This window comes from Lithobates pipiens, unplaced genomic scaffold (assembly GCF_037356315.1).
Source record: "Lithobates pipiens isolate NorthernLeopardFrog02 unplaced genomic scaffold, aLitPip1_a1.2 Scaffold_30, whole genome shotgun sequence".
In the NCBI taxonomy this organism is placed as follows: Eukaryota; Metazoa; Chordata; class Amphibia; order Anura; family Ranidae; genus Lithobates; species Lithobates pipiens.
The window spans coordinates 82,864,369-82,879,162 of NW_027507791.1; the positions used below are offsets into that span (position 1 = coordinate 82,864,369).

At 40.9% G+C, this 14,794-nt stretch overlaps 1 protein-coding gene and 1 long non-coding RNA gene across 2 annotated transcripts in view; one reads left to right on the plus strand and one right to left on the minus strand.

Annotated features, from left to right (window-relative positions):
• The window catches only part of LOC143943030 (uncharacterized), a 200,283-nt gene that overhangs the window by 147,183 nt on the left and 38,306 nt on the right, over positions 1-14,794 (plus strand). Inside the window, exon 2 of the long non-coding RNA XR_013264872.1 lies at positions 11,383-11,462. This is a non-coding gene — a long non-coding RNA (uncharacterized LOC143943030). The remainder of the gene's footprint in view (positions 1-11,382; positions 11,463-14,794) is intronic.
• The window catches only part of LTK (leukocyte receptor tyrosine kinase), a 346,777-nt gene that overhangs the window by 79,801 nt on the left and 252,182 nt on the right, over positions 1-14,794 (minus strand). The window contains exons 16-17 of the mRNA XM_077464517.1: positions 3,980-4,162; positions 1,131-1,229 (exon numbers count right to left, since the gene is read on the minus strand). Of these exons, the coding sequence (XP_077320643.1) occupies positions 1,131-1,229; positions 3,980-4,162 (282 nt within the window). The remainder of the gene's footprint in view (positions 1-1,130; positions 1,230-3,979; positions 4,163-14,794) is intronic.

Below are 14,794 nucleotides of genomic sequence, written 5' to 3' on the forward strand. Positions count from 1 at the left end.
GGAATTCCACATCCTCGCTGCTCTTACAGTAAAGAACCCTCTAAGTAGTTCACGGTTAAACCGCTTTTCTTCTCATTTTAATGCGTGGCCACGAGTCTTGTTAAACTCCCTTTTCCGAAAAAGTTTTATCCCTATTGTGGGGTCACCAATATGGTATTTGTATATTGAAATCATATCTCCTCTCAAGCGTCTCTTCTTCAGAGAGAATAAGTTCAGTGCTCCCAACCTTTCCTCATAACTAAAATACTCCAGACCCTTTATTAGCTTTGTTGCCTTTCTTTGTACTCGCTCCATTTCTAGTACATCCTTCCTGGGGACTGGTGCCCAGAACTGGACAGCGTACTCTAGGTGCGCCCGGACCAAAGTCTTGTAGAGCGGGAGAATTATCCTTTTATCTCTGGAGTTGATCCCCTTTTTAATGCATGACAATATTCTGTTTGCATTGCATGCCATTGCTGAGCCTATCATCTACTACAGTGTTTCTCAATTCCAGTCCTCATGGCCCAGTAACAGGTCATGTTTTCAGGATTTCCCTCAGATGAAACAGCTGGGGTAATTACTAAGGCAGTGAAACTGATCAAATCACCTGTGCAAAATAATGGAAAGCCTGAAAACATGACCTGTTAGTGGGCCATGAGGACTGGAATTGAGAAACACTGATCTACTAGGACCCCCAGGTCCTTTTCCATCCTAGATTCCCCCAGAGGTTCTCCCCCCAGTGTATAGATTGCATTCATAAGAGGCAGTGTTGTCAGTTCACTACAATAATTTAGGAGCTCACATGATATCTCAATCTGACAAATCAACAGGTATTTCTCTGTCCTTGGAATGTTTACAAAGAGAAAAACATGAAGAAATGTTCATATATTGCAGAAATGTACTTTTTTGTTGTTGCTTTGTATAAGTTGGTCTCTGAGAGAAGAGTTCTGCAGCAGTGAATTTCCTGCACCTTCGATCCCCCTTTCTTTCTTTCTGTGTCTTTGAGATGGCTATACTGTGAACATTGCTAATATAAGAAATCCAAAACAGCTTTTACAGTGAAGAAACAGGATAGTCCAGGCACACAAAGTCATAAATAATTTTGAAATATTGCTAGCTTCAATTTGTCTACTTAGAAAAAGTGATCTCACCAGCCAAGGGCTGGAGAAACATCTCTCCATATAGATTAATGAATGAAACGCCATCCTGCCCATCAGTGGAGATATCATCCAGCTCGTTTGCATGTCCACCTATAAAAAATAAGGGAACAGAGGTGAACTGGAGAAAAGCACTTTCCATGTCTGGTACTTTTCAAGTAGTCAAACGTATAGTGCATAATGTATAAACAATCAATAATAGTAACTATAACCAAGGCTCAGATCACTTCCCGAGATGCTCCTGGCTTCTGCCACTAAAAGCTGTCATTCACAGTGTTTACTTTCTTGGAATACTTTCCTAGAACATAATTGTGTAGTGCTTTTGTTTTACTGTGTTTAAAACAATGGGGCTTATTTATCATCCAACATTTCCTTTTTCCACCAACCCCCTGTCTAGAAGGAGAAAAGACCTGATTTATAGTGCAAGGTGAGTGCGTTTAATCCACACATATATTATCACAAATATGTGTATCCAAGCTGTAAAACTTCATGAAAGAAAGCATTTTTAACCTTATGGTGGAATTGACATTTGCATTATTGGTAGAATACACGGGATCCTCTGTAGCTTAGAGCCAAGGTTTCCCCACATTTTCGCCAGCAACCAACCCTCCAGATGAAGTTCTGCCTGATGCTCCAAGATTGGGATGCTTGGGTCTGCCCCATTGCTAGCTGCTGATGTTGCAAGTAGAGGACCAAACTGGCAGAGAGAGGCATAATCCACAGAACAAACAAGCTAGCAGTCTGGGGATTCAGCAAGAAACCAGAGCCAGAAAGTCTAAAACCCAACATATTTATGTGGTTTGTGAAATAACCCCCTTTATCAGGACTAAAAAAACACATTGAAAATAAAATTGTAACAAAATGATAAATTGTGGTTTGGTAAATTGAATAGATACTGTAAAAAGTATAGCTCCAAACTGTAGTAATTTAAATTACAGTATAAAGTAATTAAAAATAAGATTGGTACTGTGAATCATAAAGCCCTATTCTTAAGAGTTACATAATTTACAGTACCAATTATTTGTATAATCTTAGAGCTATACTTTTTACAGGTGTACAGGATGCCAGGGATGGGTCCTGGATGGTAGATCATATGTTTGGGTTATGGTTCCTTTAAGGGGGATGAGGAGCAGTTTTGGAGCACTCCGGAATTAAAAAATCCCACCTGCGAGAGAGACCTGATAAAGGCACGAACACAGGTTGATGATGTGTTGTGTGGAGCAGGACACAGTGGGGATGATTTATAAAGGCAAATAGACGGCAGTTGCCCTCTGCAAGAAAAGTTGCACCAGAGCTTAGTAAATGTGCAGAAGCTCTGCTGATTTCCATCATCCAATCATCTGCAAGCAAAAAAGCTGTATTTTTTTATTTTCCTTCCAGGTGATTGGGTACTCATTTACTAAGCTCTAGAGCAACTGCACTTGCAAAGTGTACAGTCTATTAGCTGCCTTTAGTAAATTGACCCCAGTGTGAGTGAGCTGTTTGTCTGCTGGACCTTTGTGACCCTTTCTGGAGCTTTGGAGCTGGGAACTTCAAAACCAAGTTATGCTGATGGTAAGCCAAAGCTTTGTGCCATGACCCGGGTCTGAACCTGTGAACTCTGCTGTGTTTGGCAATGTCTCTTCTTGCTGAGCCACCTTGGATGCTGGGCAGCTCTCTGGCCAATTCCTTGAATGATCTTGCCTTAAAGGGGATGTAAACCCTTGTGTTTTTTCACTTTACTGCATCCTACTTCTAATGACCGCCCAACCCCCCCCCCCCCCCCGTTTTACTCACCTGAGCCCAGTAATTTCTCGAAGGAGACATGCTCTTCGTCTGCCCGGGGGTTCTTGGCTCTTGATTAGATAGACTGATAGCAGCACAGCCATTGGCTCCCGCTGCTATCATTCAAATCCAAGGACATGGGCGCCGGGGGGGCAGGGTCGAGTCCTACATTTGGCGTCAAATACTAGACTTAGGAGCGTAACCGCAAGGTAACCCCCCCAGAGAGTGCTTCTCCTAGGGGGTTATACGATGCAGGGTGGAGCCGCAAGAGCCGCAGAGGAACCCCTGAAGAGGAGGATCGGGGCCACTTGTTATTACTTGATATTATGTTTGTTATTAATAAAGAAAACCTTAGCGCTGATATTAATAAATATGTGGAGACTAAAAACACAAATGAATAGAAAAAAACGAAATGACTAAGCTGCAACCATGTCAGTGTTCTGTCACTTTAAAAATATTGTTATATATAATGGTGCGCTCTAGTCAACTTTCTTCGTCTGCACAGATTATAAAGTCTGAGGCTACCAATTCTGAGGCTACTATAGCAATATATGTTGAACTTAATACAGTACTGGGCAAAATGTGCAATATATGCAATATTATCATGTGCAAATAAGCAATAGCATAAAGTGCAAAAAATTGTGTAAACAAATAACAAGGTGCAAAAATGCTGTGCAAATATCAAAAATATATGTGCAGATATTGTGCAAGTATGCAATAATAAGTGTTGGAGACAGAGGTCCCCATCACATTAACCAAATGCCAAACTTCACGTACAATACAAAGTGTTATTGTGCTTATTGCCACTCAGCCTGTCTATTGAACACCGTATAGCATCCCATAGATGTGCAAATAGCGAACATACTGTAAATATATAATTTCTAGTGAAAACAACTCTAATAATAATCAATAGTAATCGCAAATAAATAATATAACCGTGAACAACACTGTATCAATGTGCTAAAAACAAAAAGAAAAATAATTAATAGTGTATGTGCTGATTACTACATCCATATTCGTGTGCAGTCTCTAATTAGTTGAAAACAAAGTCCCACTAATGTCTGCAGCCATCAACCTACCTTGGTATCCTCCTCCTCCTCCACCAGATGTACATGGACCTCCACCACCACCAAAGCCACCATAGGTATCCCACTGAAGAGTGGCCCTTGCCTGATAGCAAGATTGGCCCCCTTCTGCTCCTTCAAGAAGAGATTTCCCAGCCCATGGCAACTCCGTAATGTCACTCCATCCACCACCTCCACCTGTGCAAACAGAACAAGAACAGTAAAGGTCATTTTTAGAAATTGTGTTTATTTAGAAACATGCTAATAGCAGTGCCCTTAGTCCCACAAATACTTGTTGAGCCTGCCAGTGAAGTCCACCTAATGCAGCTTCTTGTGTTGGGGTGGCAACAATGCTACATTTCCCCTGAATTCAGAGTAGTGTTGCCACCTAGCTTGTCAATCAAACCTGACAACACCTAGTCATGCCTATTATTTACTAGCTTGACAGCACTATCTTCTGCTGTTAGCTTTACTGTCTGGAATGGGAAGCATATGAGACACAAATTAGGGAGAATTTTACTCTGTAAGGTAGGCACCTTACCGAGTGGTATTTTTTTTATCATGGTAGTACTGCCACAATAATTTTGGTAATGGAAATACTATCTTGATTAAAAAAATAAAGACAGGATAATGATTGGAGACAACCTAGCACAGTCGACCAACCTAGTGCTTGAGGAGTATTAGCGGTCTCACAGTGCTTGAATAGTTTTGCATTCTTTACTGCGTGTAGTAAATAACTGCAATTGGCAAATTCCTTTGTGATTCTCACTTCTACGTAATCTCTCTCTGAAGTTCGGTGAAAAATCTTGTTCACATTTATATGAAGGCACATTTATCTAGATTTGTGAATAAAAAAAGGTCCAGATTCCTAAAGTGAGCACCCATATTCTCCCATTCTGTCACAGTAAATGTGTAGAAATACAGAGAGAATATGAGTGGCTGTTATGGTCAGTACAGACACTTCTCATTTTTGACATATAGGGGTCGATTAACTAAGAGTTATATAACGGATAATCTTGTGCTGTAAAATACTGCATGCTGTAACAATTGTGTAAGTGTTAAATTCACAAAGAATTTGTAGTTAAATACCAAATGCATTTGTTGTTTGATATAGCGGTAATTACTGCATTAGTTAATTTACGGCATTGAGCTGGTTGCTAAGGAGTGGGCCAGAAAGCCGGCCATGCCAAAAAAAAGGCACTGGGCTCCCCCAAAATCCATACCAGACCCTTACCCAGGCATGTGGCCCGGCAGGTCAGGAAAGGGGGGGAGGGGAACGAGAAAGCGCCATCCCCTCCTGAACCATACCAGGCCACATGCCCTCAACAACGTGTCCAGAAGGGTCCTATACACTCACGTTGTTGCCGTTTTGTACATGTACTCCAATTTTATCTAATAAAGACTACACCATATTGGCTCCCATGAGCTTTTTTATGCAGTATAACTCCATTGAAGAGGTATGCGGATTCATCGCCGTTTACTCCACTTTAACCTGGATGCTGATCATTGGTGAAGAAAAAATTATCCGCACTCCGGTGATTGATCTTAAAAAAAATTGTATTTATTAACAAGCCACAGTGACCAAACGCAAATACGAAAGGTTGAAACGTTTCAGCCTATAAGGCCTTAGTCATAGTGATTATAACTAAGGCCTTATAGGCTGAAACGCGTCAACCTTTCGTATTTGCATTTGGTCACTGTGGCTTGTTAATAAATACAACAATTTTTAAGAGCAATCACCGGAGTGCGGATCATTTTTTCTTAATTTCTCTACTCAGCCAACGACTGTGGATCGAGCACCCCGGAGCTCTGCTTTCTATGTGATGTATAGGTAGTAGCACTGACTTTTTTGTTTATATGCTGATCATTGGTGCAGGACCTGGCTAACATCATCGTCTGTTTGCGTGTTTTATAACACAAGGCTCATCTTTATCTTTTGGTGAGTGCCTTATATACTGGTGGTGGGATATCACCGCAGAGATTCTGCAGAGTACACTTTAAGTGGAATACTCCCTACTTGAGATGCTAGCTTCCAGCTGACAACTGACAAGGGACTCATTAATTCTTTTTTTAAGCACTTTTGCACTTTATGTTCAACTATGAATTAAGAGAAATCTTCATATGTTACTTTTTACTTTGGACAATCATTCACTGTATTAATTTTTTTGCGCTGCACCTGTTTGACTTTATATTGTTTAAGGATTGTATATTCACCTTTTGTGTGCTAGTGTCTCTTTCGTTGTTACACTGAGCGCTCACTTAATTTCTAATTTATCATAAATAATTGCCTATTTTTTTTTTTGCTAAATGCTTCATGTCACCTCATTTCAGACTATCCTTTCTATACATCCAAGTTTATTGCACCTCATGTCATCATTTAGTATGTGTATGTTGTGCCTCGTTTCTTTGAGCATGCTCTCACTGGGGAAATGTGTCAGAAGAGCCTGACTAAACAACGTCATCACCTATGCTTGCCATTGGGACCTGTGGCAGAGCTTAGAGTGGATCGTAACATACGCTGTAACATATGCTGTGTATTATGTTTGTTGCTATTGTAAGTGCATTATCTCATTATTAAATGCTATAGAGGTGTTACTGCACCATGAGACTTCTCCTTTTTTCTTTATCGGTAATGTGGCTGTGAGTTTCATATGAAAACGGTGCTCTATGCTGGTGATCCTTGTTGGGCAGATGATTGTCTGAGCTGGAAGGCGGAGTGTTATATCATTCATGGGGGCATTTAGATCTCCTGTGCGGAGATCCATTACATCTGGTAAGCTGCCTTGCATGATTGGTCTCACTCAAGCACTGAAGCACTTTAATTTGGTAACTGCTTTTGGCACTTTGAACACCCTTTGAACAATGGATTGGATTGGATTGTTGTAATTGGGACATTTAATTGTCTTGAACTTTGCACAAATACTTTTTGGGACTAATTTAAATATATTTACAGTGGAACCTTGGATTGCAAGTAACACAGTTAACAAGCGCTTCGCAATACGAGCAATTTTTTTCTTAAACCCTGACTCGGTTTGCGAATGTTGTCTCATAAAACTAGCAGAATTCAAGCCTCTGCAGTGTGCAGTACCGCATTTGGCCAGAGGTGTGGGGGCGCCAGTGACACACAGAGCTGTTCAGAAATACGTGCAAACACTCCGAGCTTTTCCAAGGGTTTCCGAGTTTAGCCGAGCAGACTCCGGGTATTTCTGAGTCTCCCCGGCGCAACCCACCTCTGGACACATGCAGTATTGCATGCAAATAAAGTCAATATGGAATGACTTATCTTTGTTTCCATTGACTTCTATGGAGAAACTTACTTTGATATGTGAGTGCTTTGTATTACAAGCATCCTCCTGGAACGGATAATGCTCGTAATCCAAGGTCCCACTGTATATCCTTTTATTATTGTAAGCACTTGGTTTCACTCGACCTATTTATTTCCTTACTTTATTTACTGATGATATGTTGACACTGATGAGTATATTTGATATATATACACTATATTGCCAAAAGTATTTGGACACCCCCCCAAATCATTGGATTCAGGTGTTTCAATCACCTAGGCATGCAGACTGCTTCTACAAACATTTGTGAAAGAATAGGTCGCTCTCAGGAGCTCAGTGAATTCAAGCGTGGTACCTTCATGGGCTTTCACCTGTGCAATAAGTCCATACTTGAAATTTCCTTGCTACTAAATATTCCAGTGTCAACTGGTATTATAACAAATTGGAAGCAACTGGGAACAACAGCAACACAAAGCTGTAGGCCAGGTAAAATGACAGAGCGGGATCAGCACATGCTGAAGCGCACAGACTTTGTGTGGCCTTCAGATTAGCACAACAGTGCACAGGGAGATTCAGGGAATCAGTTTCCATGGCTGAGCAGCCGTATCCAAGCCTTACATCACAAAGTGCAATGCAAAGTGTCGGATGCAGTGGTGTAAAGGATATCGCAACTGTAGTGACGAAAAACGCTTATCTGTCTGGCAATCTGCTGAACGTGTCTGGATTTGGCGGTTGCCAGGAGAACGGTACTTACCTGAACAGAACATTACTGGCCTGCACACTGAAACCCAAAAAGAACACCTTTGTGATTAAATTGAGCGAAGACTGCAAGCCAGGCCTTCTCGTCAACTTCAGTGCCTGACCTCACAAATGCGCTTCTGGAAGAATAGTCAAACATTCCCATAGACACACTCCTAATCCTTGTGGACAGCCTTCTCAGAAGAGTTGAAGCTATTATAGCTGCAAAGGTTGGACCAACTCAATATTGAACCCTACTAAGACTAGGATGCCATTAAAGTTCATGTGCGTGTAAAAGCAGGTGTCCCAATACTTTTGGTAATATAGTGTATATCTAGTGCCTTTGGCTCAGCTCTTTCCTTCCTTTAAAATCCATCTACACAATGTCAGTGATAAACAGGTAAAACGACTGTACTTGATACTGTATTAAAGTGGTTGTAATGGTTAAAGGGTTTCACCTTGATGCATTCTCTGCATTACGGTAAAAAACCTGTCATGTGCAGTTCCCCCCTCAGTCCCCCCAAATACTTACCTGAGCCTGATCTTGATACAGCACTGTGCTCGAGACTGCTCTATCTCTCTCTCTACACTGGCTCAGATAAAGCAGTGGAAACCCTTGGCTCCTGCTATTGTCAGTCAAAGGCAGTGAAAATAGTCCAGGGGGTGGGGCCAAGCCACACTCTTTGTGTCAACGGACGCACAGAGCTGGCTCAGGAGTGAGTTTGCATGTCTGACCCTATAGCAATTACTTGCAATGGGGGAAGACACTGAAGAGGAGGAGCAGGGGTCAGCAGCGGGGTAACCCCAGAAGAGGAGGATTGGGATCTGTACAGAACCATTGCATAGATCAGGTAAGTATAACAGGTTTGTTATTTTTAAAGAAAAAAATGAGACTTTAGTATCATTTTAACCACTTCAGTTCCAGAAAGATTTACCCCCTTAATGTCCAGGCCATTTTTTGCATTTCGGCACTGCACCAATTTAAGTGACAATTGCGCGGTCATGTGACATTGTACGCAAACAAAATTGATGTTTTTATTTTTTGCGCTATAAACAAAAAAAGAGTGACAATTTTGAAATATATATATATATATATATATATATATATATATATATATATATATTTTTTTTTTTACTTTTTGCTATAATAAATATCCAAAAAAAAACAAAAAAACAAAAAACTAATTTCTTAATCAGTTTAGGCCAATTTGTATTCTTCTACATATTTTTGGTAAAAAAAATCACAATAAGCGTATATTGATTGGTTTGCACAAAAGTCATCGTGTCTACAATATAGGGGATATATTTATGGCATTTTTATTATTATTTTTTATTGTTTTACTAGTAATGGCGGCGATCAGCTATTTTTAGCAGGACTGCGACATTGCGGCGGACAGATCGGACACTTTTGATACTTTTTGTAACACTGGCATTTATGCTACAAATAGCCACTGATTACTGTATAAATGGCGCTAGCAGAGAAGGAGTTAATACTAGGGGGGGGTGTTAAGTGTTTCCTAGGGAGGTGTTTCTAACTGGGGTGAGGGGATTGACTGGGAGTAGAGAGAGATCACTGTTCCTGATCACTAGGAACAGCAGATCTCTCTCTCCTCCCCTGTCAGAACGGGGATCTGTTTGTTTACATTGACAGATCCCTGTTCTGGCTCTCTGTGAAGCAATCACGAGTGGCCGACCGTGCATGTGCTATTGCTCTTAAAGCGGCTGACAAACAGCTACTGCGATTTTCACAGCCGAGCCAGCCTGCCGCAGTATAATGATGGCGGCTGGTTCGGCAAGCGGTTAATGACCATATGTAACACATTATGCATCCATCTGGTATTACTTCCAAAGAGGTATACATTTTTATGAGATACTGTTTAGAAATACACACTAAATAAGAGTATCAAACAGACTTTCTTAAACCATATTTTGCATATCAACAATTTCTACTAGACCTTTTTTTGTAATGGAAAACAGAAGCAATTTTATAACCCTCAAATGTATTAACCTATAAACACATTATGGGGTTGATTTACTAAAGGAAAAGTACAGTTGCACTCTGCAAGAGCAGCTGTTCCAGAGCTTAGTAGATGAGCAAAAGCTCTGCTGACTTCCATCATCCAATCATGTGCAAGCAAAAATGCATTTTTTTTTTAAATTTCCTTGCAGGTGATTGGGTACTTTCAACTGAGTGCAAATCGCAAAGTGCACAGTGCTTTAGTAAATCAACCCCACATATAACTGCAGAGATATGTAGCTCAAACCATAATTTACACAGACAAGTCAAGTAAAGCTGAACATAAGCAGACTTAAAGGGCAACTGTAGACTTTTTAAAACCCAGGGAGAAATATCTGATTGTCTTGGGGAATCAGGCATTTTTTTTTTTCTGTTTGAGGAAATTGGAATATGTTTGAAAGGTTGTTTGCCTTCCTCTGGATCAACTGTTGTTATGAAATGACAAAAATAATAGTAATAATATTAATAATAATGATAGGGTTCTATATAAAAAGACAAAAGTTAGCCATCAATTAATGTAGAGGGTTTGAAGTTTAAGCGATACAGCTTGTGAAACAAATATTGTGCATTTATGCACAGATATAAAAACATGTTAAAAATGTATAAACTTTTAAATACAAAAAAAAAAAAAAAAACTGACCAAAAACCATTAAAAGTCAAAGGAAGACAGTCTGAAATAGTGAGAGTGCCTTATTTTGTGTGAGAAGTTGTATTGTAATTTAATTGTAAGTTTATATTACAATGACATTAAAGTGCAACATGGAGAAGAGAAAATGGGGAGTAGTTCTTACCTGATTGGAGGCTGAAGTTCAGATGGGCAGGACTGAGCCGCAAGGGTGGTGCTTGCAAGAAATGCTGAGATTAATTCTAGAAAGTTCTGACGAAGAGGAAGGTTCCCTTCCTTCCCGCCCTGTATTCTGGGTTCCAGGTGTACTCGGGATTGTGGGTATATATATTGACTATTTGTCACAGCAGCTTGGCAGGTTAGGGGGTCTTTGGGGAGTCAGTATTTAAAAGTTGGGGGCCCATCTAAGGTATGGTGCTGCCAATTGGTTATTGGTGGTTCTCTACGCCTGAGGGAAAATGTAAGAATGTTGAGTCCGTAATCGTCTTCGAGCCGGTTGCCGTGCAACTGAGGACATGGGTGATTATGGTTGACCTCCTTCTGGTTGCATTATTAAATTTGCATTATTGAATTTGTTGTAGTTGATTTTATTTATTAATTAATAAATTGATAAAATGGCTGCTGTAAATGTTTAAAAACCCATGTCAAGCAGTCTGTGTCTTTATTGAAAAAGGGTTAAGGATCGAAGTTGATCTATCCTTTAGTCAAGGCCTTCTTATCTTATACCTTATCTCATTTTGTTCTACATTTGCAGACAAAAAAAGAAGAAAATAAATGGAATGGGGGAAGAGGAGATGGTCAAGATGCAATGTAGCCATACGGGTTACATAGTAGGTGAGGTTGAAAAAAAGACAAAAGTCTGTCAAGTCCAACCTATGTGTGAATGATATGATTATATGTCAGTATTAGATTTAAATCCCTGTATGTTGCGGTCGTTCAGGTGCTTATCTAATAGTTTTGTGAAACTATCGATGCCCCCCTGCTGAAACCACAGCCTGTAGAAGGGAATTCCACATCCTTGCTGCTCTTATAGCAAAGAACCCTCTACGCAGTTTAAGGTTAAGGTTTTTTCTTCTAAGTTTAGTGAGTGGCCACGTGTCTTATTAAACTCCCTTCCGCAAAAAAGTTTTATCCCTATTGTGGTGTCATCAGTATGGTATTTGTAAATTTAAATCATATTCCCTCTCAAGCATCTCTTCTCCAGAGAGAATAAGTTCAGTGCTCGCAACCTTTCTTCATAACTAATATCCACCAGTAGCCAGTTTTCAATCCATGTACTCACCCTATGGTCCATGCCAACGGACCTTACTTTGTACAGTAAACATTTATGGGGAAATGTGTAAAATGCTTTTGCAAAATCCAGACACACCACATCTACGGGCCTTCCTTTATCTAGATGGCAGCTCACCTCCTCATAGAAGGTTAATAGATTCGGTTTGGCAAGAACGATTCTTCATGAATCCATGCTGATTACTGCTAATGATACAATTTGTATTACTAAAATCTTGTATATAGTCCCTTATCATCCCCTCCAAGAGCTTGCATACTATTGATGTTAGGCTAACTGGTCTGTAATTCCCAGGGATGTATTTTGGCCTTTTTCAAATATTGGTGCTACATTGGCTTTTCTCCAATCAGCTGGTACCATTACAGTCAGTAGGCTGTCAGTAAAAATTAGGAACAATGGTCTGGCAATTACTTGACTGAGTTCCCTAAGTACCCTCGGGTGCAAGCCATCTGGTCCCGGTGATTTATTAATATTACGTTTCCCAAGTCTATTTCTAATTCTGTCCTCTGTTAGCCATGAAGGTGCTTCCTGTGATGTGTCATGAGGACAAACATTGCAGTTTTGGTTACTGAAGCCCCCGATTCCATCGTGAAGACTGAGAAGAATAATGAATTCAATACCTTCTTTTGTAACCAGATGTCCTTCCTCATTCTTTATTGGGCCAATATGGTCTGTCTTCCTTTTTAACTGTTTATATACTTAAAGAAATTCTTGGGATTTTTTTTGTTCTCCTCTGCTATGTGTCTTTCATGTTCTATCTTAGCTGCCCTAATTGCACCCTTACATATCTTGCTGCATTCTTTGTAAAGTCTGAATGCTAATGATAATCCCTCAGCCTTGTATTTTTTGAAGGCTTTCTCCTTTGCTTTTATATGCATTTTTACATTAGAGTTGCGCCATCCAGGACTTTTGTTCACTCTTTAAGCCCTTGTACACACGGTCGGAGATTCTGACGGAATGTTTCCTATCGGACCGTTTTGTCGGATATTCCGACTGTGTGTGGTCTGCATCGGACTGTTTCCTTCGCAATATCCGACGGACCAACTTTTCCAACTTGCCGGTAAAATTTTCCGACAAAATGCTCCGATCGGACATACTCCGATCATGTGTAGCCTACTCCGACGGACAAAGTGCCACGCATGCTCAGATCAAATTCCTAGACCAAAGCTATTGGCTACTAACCTGAAAGTAGTCCCGTCATAACGAAATAACGTCATTACGTTATGTACAATCGGATTTTCCGACAATTGAGTCCGACCGTGTGTAGGCAACACCACTTCTGGACCTCTTCCGGAATGAATCCGACGGATTTGGTTGCCGGAATCTCCGACCGTGTGTACGGGGGCTTAAAGTTATTTCCCAACGGGATGCACTGTCTAATGCCCTTATTTAATATGCCCATAAAGCAAACCTATCTACCCTCCGTGTTCTTTGTTTCTTAGATTTTATCCCAAATTACATCTTCTAGCAAGGTTCGTAGTTTAGGGAAGTTGGCTCTTTTGAAATTCAGTGTCTTTGTGTTCTCCTTTAGTGATGGCCGAACGGTTCGCCCGGCGGTCGTTTCGCGGCGAATTTCCGACTTTCGCCGTCCGCGGGTTCGAACGCCTTTTTCCGTCGTTCGCCCCGGCGGACTTACGTGTTTAATGTATACAAGAACTTTAACCTTTCGTGACACGTTTATCATGTGTTACAGGACAACCAATTGAGACATGACAGCTCATGGACACTTGGACATTCCCCCTAACCTATAAATACACCCGATCCGGTGGCCATTTTACATTCTTTCTTCTGTCACTGTAGGGAAAGGATCCTGTGTGGAGTAGGGACAGAGAAAACGCTAGCTATTTGGTACACAAAAGTTCTTTTCAGGACTGGTATAGGTGTTAGGTCAGCAGCCTGAGTTTCTTTTGTCAGTTTAGATAAAGGGACAGAGCGCTGTATGCTGCTATTTTAGGGACAGCTCAGCCAGATTAGTCTTTCTTCATCATCATCATCATCATCATCATTAGCTGTTACTATCAGGTCCACAAAAGAGCTGTTCCAGCTAATCGTTCCAGCCTACTCTTTTTTGCCAATTTGTATAGGGACAGGCAGGAAGCAGTGTGTCAGGCAGTGAGGATAATTTTAAAGACTTGCTGTTACTATTAGTTCCACAAAGGTTCTTTTCAGGACTGGTATCAGTGGTACGGTAATAGGCTTGTACACGTATAATATTCTTTCTTCCAAATATAGAAAGAATATTATACTTGACTGCTGCCCTTCTGCTGCAGTCTGCTAATCATTCACAACTCACTTGTTCCACAAAGCTCTTTATCAGGACTGGTAACTTGGTCTGTCTAGGGTGCTACGGTACATAGGCTTGGGTGCGGTACAGTCTGCTGTTCTGTAAGGACCGCTATCGGTCCACAATACATAGGGTTGCCGTGCACTACTGCTGACCGCTGCCCTATACTGCAGCAGTCCTTCATTGGTATAGGGACTGACGTACAGTCTGCTAATCACTAACACACAACCTGCTTGGTCCACAAAAGTTCTTATAAGGACTGGTAACTTGGTATAGGGTGCTACGGTACATAGGCCTGAGTGCGTTACAGTCTGCTGTTCTGTAAGGACCGCTATCGGTCCACAATACATAGGGTTGCCGTGCACTACTGCTGACCGCTGCCCTATACTGCAGCAGTCCTTCAGCGGTATAGGGACTGACGCACAGTCTGCTAAACACTAACACACAACCTGCTTGGTCCACAAAAGTTTTTATAAGGACTGGTAACTTGGTATAGGGTGCTACGGTACATAGGCCTGAGTGCAGTACAGTCTGCTGTTCTGTAAGGACCGCTATCGGTCCACAATACATAGGGTTGCCGTGCACTACTGCTGA